Genomic DNA, 6,548 nt, shown 5'->3' with positions numbered 1-6,548 from the left:
TGAGAGAGGTTGAACGTGGTTGGTTGTTGTTATCTAACTAGTAGCTAGTGAAAGCTAAATATATGTGTGTGGGTCACGTGGGTTAGGGCTTGTGTAGTAGCTCCAACACCCCCCCATGCTACGCAGGCCAGTTAATCCACGCAGTCAAAAGCGCCCAAATCATTCAAATCTGCAATAAAAATTAATTACAAAAAGTAGAGTCTAGTTTCCTCATAAGGACTAGCTCCATACATGAAAAACATAAAAAACATGCAAGAAGAACGCTCAAATCCATTCTTTCAGTATTGATATTACCCCCAGTTGTTCTAACGCCGCGGGATCTCATTCTTATTATTTTTGTGGTTTTCATCGTCATAGGCATAGGCATAGGTCATCGGCATAGGTCATCGGCATAGGTCATCATATGGGCAATCGGTGGCCCGGTTATCATGGGTTATCGTGGTTATCATATAGGCACACTCGGTGGCCTGGTTATCGTGGGTTATCATGGTTATCATATAGGCACACTCGGTGGCCTGGTTATCGTGAGTTATCATGGTTATCATATAGGCACTCGGTGGCCTGGTTATCGTGAGTTATCATGGTTATCATATAGGCACTCGGTGGCCTGGTTATCGTGAGTTATCATGGTTATCATATAGGCACTCGGTGGCCTGGTTATCGTGAGTTATCATGGTTATCATATAGGCACTCGGTGGCCTGGTTATCGTGGGTTATCATGGTTATCATATAGGCAGTCGGCGGCCTGGTTATCGTGGGTTATCATGGTTATCATGGGGTATCATCTTTATCCTGGGTTATCATATGGGCATTCAACAGCCCGGGTATCATGGTTATTGGTATCATGGTTATCAGTATCATGGTTATCGATATCCCCATTGTTTTGGCGTCGATATTGGCGGTTATGGTTATGATTATGTCCGTGACATTGTTGACACCATGGGTTATGATTATATCCATGATATCATTGATACCACGGGGTTATGGTTTTGATTATGATTATGGTCTTGTGAAATCTGACCTCTGGATCCACGGCATTTTCAATATTGATATTGTTATTGGCATTGTTATTGGGCATCATAGGCACTGGGGCCTGGCATCATATAGGCACTGTGGCCTGGCATCATTATCGGTATTTCCTCATCCTTCTGAGCAATAAGCTGCCTCAGAATGGTGGCTTCATCATGATCTGCCATATCTTCAGGTTCTGAAGAATTATCTTGGGCTTGATTATTGCGTCGTCTTCGCGCGGTTATTGGTGTTGGAAAGAATCCAGCTATCTGATTCTCTGAAGTCTCTTTGCAGTTGATCGATCTCATATTGACAGGCATTTGGTATGGGGTATTTGAATGAAAAAAGCAGCTATTTGAAAAGCTTATTGTATGATTATTGCATGGTTATAACACTTCATAGAAGTGCAAGGGCTTCATAACCTGTGAGAGAGGTTGAATATGGTTGGTTGTTGTTATCTAACTAGTAGCTAGTGAAAGCTAAATATATGTGTGTGGGTCACGTGGGTTAGGGCTTGTGTAGTAGCTCCAACATATTCCTATCTCTCATGTAACCAATAGAGTTAGCAGCCCTTGACTACACACAACTATATAGACTGAAGTTTGTGAATACTATTCATAACTCAGCTTGAATACTATTATATATTTAATCTCTACATTTTATCTTTGTACTGTGAATACTTTTAGTAGTTAACAGTATATATTATATCAAGCTGTAAATATCTGAATAATTATCTGTGAGTATTTATTATTACATTTCAAGCTCAGTCAGTCAGCAACTGTCTATTATAACTGAAAGAACTAGAAACTTATATACTTTAATCTCTATAAACTCTACTGTAGATACTCAGAAGCAGTTATCTGAATTATAAATAACTTTTATAGAAGAAGTCTCAGAAGACTTATTAATTACTTATAAGATATTATTCTCTATATCTGTAACAGAGAAACTCTTCAAATTCATGAATAAATCAATCTCAGTGAAGAATATTCTTAAGCATCTCTTATAAGATTAAGCTATTTTTCTATAAGAAATACTTACTGTCTGTAAACACTTTTAAACTGAGTCTTTAAATATAATCTTCAGAAATATCTATGAACTGAAAAGAAACTTTCTTAAGCTGTGATCACTTAAGATCACTTATCAAACTATAATTTATAAAAGTTTTTACAAGTTTGTATTTGAAATTGACTCACAAGCTCAGCTGCGTGATATAAAAGATGAAGAAGCTGTTATTTATATAATAACAGATCTCTATTATACTGAAGTTAAGAACTGATTAAATTATCTAGAGAATAATTATAAAAGATCTCACTAATCTATTCTTAAAATCTATTTAAAGAATAAGTTAAGAGACTCTATGAGTCAGATAGAGAATATCTGAGCTGTGATTATTAATATTAGAAAAAGAGATGAGAAATCTGATAAAGACTACTTATAGTACTTTATAAAATTATAATATAAATTAAGATCTGTGAAAATAGAGTTCTAAAATAAGATCTGAATAATGATATTTATAAAGAGACTGAATAAAGATATGTAGAATAAGCTTATTAAGTAAGACTCTAAGTTCTTAACTCTGAAGAAACTGATAACTCTTATTTATTACTTACAGATCACTGTAAAAGTCATAGATCTATAAAGAGTAAATCATCAATCAGCTCTGTAAGAGTTAGAATAATAAAGAATAGATTTATCAGAGAAAGATAATAAGATATAGAGAGATTTATATCTGACTACTAAGTAGAGAGAGAGAGCTTTATAAGCTTCTATAAATAGAGTATATAATAGAGAGATTAAGAAAAAGAAACTCTACTTCATTTATTCTAAATCAGAATATCTTTATACAAACTATATAAATAAATCAAAATAGAAATTTAAGAAGTTATGAACAGAGTCAGTAACAGTCTTCTTAAGAGTCTCAAAGCTGATATCTGAATCTGTTACTCTCTCAATGAAAATGCTTACTTATAGAGAGAGATTACATTGCAGTACTACTTCCAACCGCTTCACCACGAACTCGCTCGATTTTTCGAATAAGAACCCGCTGATAGATCCATCGAAAAGCCCTCGATCATACAAGCATTTTGACCCCATCACCGACCGCATACCCCGTGTGGTGGTGGAGTTATCCAGCCAAATGTGAACCAGACATCATTCGAAACTCCTGTGTGGGATTATCCCCCATTCTCCCCTATCACACCACAACCCCGGGCCAAATTGCCATACAAATTGTAAGATGAAGAGACCTAGTCATATGCATCAATCTTCTCAATTTTGAAAGATTTCTGATCTGTAGTTGTGGAGATATCTGAGAAGTGACCTCTGTGAAAACCCTGTCCATCTTTGATGTTTCAAAACATCAACATCAAGTCTCACTCTCATACTGCCCTTTCTAATCTAGCTCATCCCCAGCAGAAAAATATAAAAAGATATCTCAATGATAATATCAAGTATATAATCAACAGTCACTTCTGAAGTGCAATCTTCACAGTCTATCTTCAGTGTATCTAGACATTAATATCAAGTCTCACTCTCATATCATCTCTCTCAATCTAACTCATCTCTAACAGAAAAGTACAAAAAGATATCTCAGTAACTATACTTAATATATAATCAGCAGACATAACAACTATAAAATTAGTATATCTCAAGATCTGACTGAGTCTTTGATCTCTACACAGTGAGATATATTAAATCTAGTTTTAATATCTCAATATTCAATAGATTCTACAAGGAATTGAGAACAGCAATACTAGGTTTCTATTGAATTTGAGAATTAACTCTATATTGATATAATCATTGATAAAGTCTTCTATTTTAAGATATAAATAATCAGTTTCTCTACATTCTGCTGACAATATTTACATTATTATATAGAAACAGACTTATATTCTCTATAATATCAACACTCTGAAGAGAGAAAGTCTTGATAGAGAGTATACAGTAGTGCATATCTTAGCAGTTTCTATCTCATTCTTCTGCAGCAGTTAATGCAAAAAAAAAAGATTTTAGAAATAGTTTTTTACTTCTCTTGAAAAAGTAAGATGTTTTTCTCTGAGTTTTATACAATATTCTTACAAAGAATTAAAAACAGAGTTGTTTTCTATTATAATTTCATATTCTTTTAAATAAGAATTACTTTTTCAGTGACTGAAGAGCTTTTATTAATACTTAATTCTTTTTTACACTCTTTATTAACTGATTTGAGTTGTATACTTGTTGTGTGAGAAGAATTGAATAATTTAGAATAAAATTGAATAGTTTTAATCAATTTCTCTGTAAAAAATTGATTTATTTTTTATCAGTTTTTCTCTCAAAAACTGTCATATCATCTGATTTACTATCAATTGATATCATACTTTTCCTCACTGTATCTCAAGAAAGAGATTGTAAAGATTTTATTAATTTATCTTAAAAATCAATTTTAGTTTATTAGATTCTCTTCAAAAATCGAACCTAGTTACTGAACTAGTGTGAAAAAAATCAGGTGTTTTATACATAAAAGTCTGTTATTCTTCTTTTGAAATAGTCTGATCAACTTTTCAATTGAAAACAGACTTAGAAATCTCTTAATTGAAACAGTCTGATCAACTTTTCAATTCAAAAGAGTTTAATAAATATCTCAATTGAATTAGTCTGATCAACTTTTCATTGAGTAAGAACAATGAGTTCAAAAGTACACTCAGTTGATGTGAAAAAGAATGCTTTCTCAAATGCTATTTCTTTGATTGAAATTCTGAAGAGAAGAAAGAAAGAAGAAATAGAGAAACAACAAGTTCTTGAAATACAGAAACTTAAAAAAGCAAGTAAAATTCTTGAAAAGCAGTGTCTGAGTGAGATGAATGAAGAAGTTCTGTTAATTCTTCATACTCAGACTAGACAACTACAGAAAGTGATCAAGTTCAAACTTGGAATTTCAAACACAGTTCAAAAAACTTTGAAAATTTCTAATATAATCACTGACTCTTCAGTTTGCTCTTCTTTCTTTTCTACTTCTTCTTCTTCTTCTTCTTTAAATCAGAAGAAAATATATACTCAAGCAGCTGAATCTGCTGTCTCTAAACCTGCTGTCTCTAAATCTGTTATCTCAAAACCTGCTCAAAATTCTGAGAAAACTGAGAAGAATACTGCTCATATGTCTAGTGATAGAAGAGTGAAGAAAAAAATATAAAAAGAGAAAAATCTTCAAATCTTCAGAAATAGAAAACTTATTCTCAAAGTCTCAAATCAGGACATATTGCAGAAAAATAAGCTAAACTCAAACCTTATTTTCAGAATTAGAAATGAAATCAATCAGCAGTTTTTTTCTCAGTTAATGACTGATATTGAAGTTCAAAAACCAGTTATAGCTTCAATTGAGTTATTCTTCTTTGAAAACTTCATCATTCTGATCACAATGTCTGAATTCAGTGCAGAATTCCTTATTCAGAATAAGAATCTCTGAAAATCAGCAGTAGAATCTTTGTTAAACACAACAATTCTATCTGAGAGAGATGAAAAGTGAAACAAATTCATTCTTTATAATATTCCAGTTGAAATTTTTGACTGTGAAGAAGAAATACTACTTCTTAAAAATGAATTAGAAGAATACAACTTCATTCAACTGAGAAAAGAGTCTGTATGACTAAATTCAATTGAGTTCAGATAAAGCAGAAGAAATGCCTCTGTTCTAGTATATATAAAGACACTTAAACAGTCAAAGATCTCTGAAGTAAGAGTAGCAGGTTTGAAAATGAGAGTTCATGAATACAAAGACTCAAGAATGAATCTCAAAGCTTAAACACAGTGTTCAAACTGTCAAAGATATGAACACTTTGCAATCTTCTATTTCAGAGACTCAAAATGTGCATTCTGTACTAGAGATCATAAAACTAGTGAGTATAAATGTGAAACATGCTCAAAAAGAGATGAAATATATCAACATACTCTGCTTAAATGCTCTAATTGTAAAGAAAAACATGCATCTAGCTCAAAAGAATGTATATTTACTTCAAGAACTCAAAAGAACTGAAGAAAAGATGAAGCTCAAAGTAAATCTAGAACTGAAGAGAATAGTCAAGTCAGTAAACTCACAACTGCAAGCTTAAAAAGAAGAAACTCTCAACTATCTAAATTTTCAAACTTCAATTCTTCAGCTAAATGTAAACAGAATTTGAATCCTCAAACTTCTATTAAGATTAGAGAATTGAGAAATGACTCTGATGATAAACTAGGTATAATACAAGCAGTTGAGATTTCTACTTTTCAGAACAGTTATAATCTACTATCTGATAATAGTGATTAGATTCTACTCTACTCTCTTTTAGTATGAATATACAACAAAAACAATAAAAAAAGTTTAAAAACTCTTCAAAAATCACATTTATTTAAAATAATATGAATAGAAACTCAAATTACATTTATTCTTATCTTCAAATTGCATTTGAATAAAAAGTTGATTTTATACTACTTCAGGGGCTGAATTTTGATGCTGAGCAAAAATATGTCATTTCTCATTCAAGCTACTACTGCTTTTTACCTCAAAAGTCTGAGAT

General features: G+C 32.1%; 1 protein-coding gene across 1 annotated transcript; it reads left to right on the top strand.

The window, feature by feature from the left end:
* Positions 1-428: 428 nt before the first annotated feature.
* On the top strand, positions 429-1,159 carry BDCG_01037 (uncharacterized protein; the record flags this gene model as incomplete). The annotated part of the gene is made up of 3 exons (XM_045416546.1): positions 429-524; positions 596-662; positions 738-1,159. 3 exons carry the CDS (start codon positions 429-431, stop codon positions 1,157-1,159), a joined length of 585 nt encoding a protein of 194 aa, XP_045272250.1.
* Positions 1,160-6,548: the final 5,389 nt, after the last annotated feature.

Source organism: Blastomyces dermatitidis, assembly GCF_000003525.1.
Source record: "Blastomyces dermatitidis ER-3 genomic scaffold supercont1.1, whole genome shotgun sequence".
NCBI lineage: Eukaryota > Fungi > Ascomycota > Eurotiomycetes > Onygenales > Ajellomycetaceae > Blastomyces > Blastomyces dermatitidis.
The sequence above is the reverse complement of the archived record's forward strand: the minus strand, read 5'-3'. Positions and strand labels throughout refer to the sequence as shown.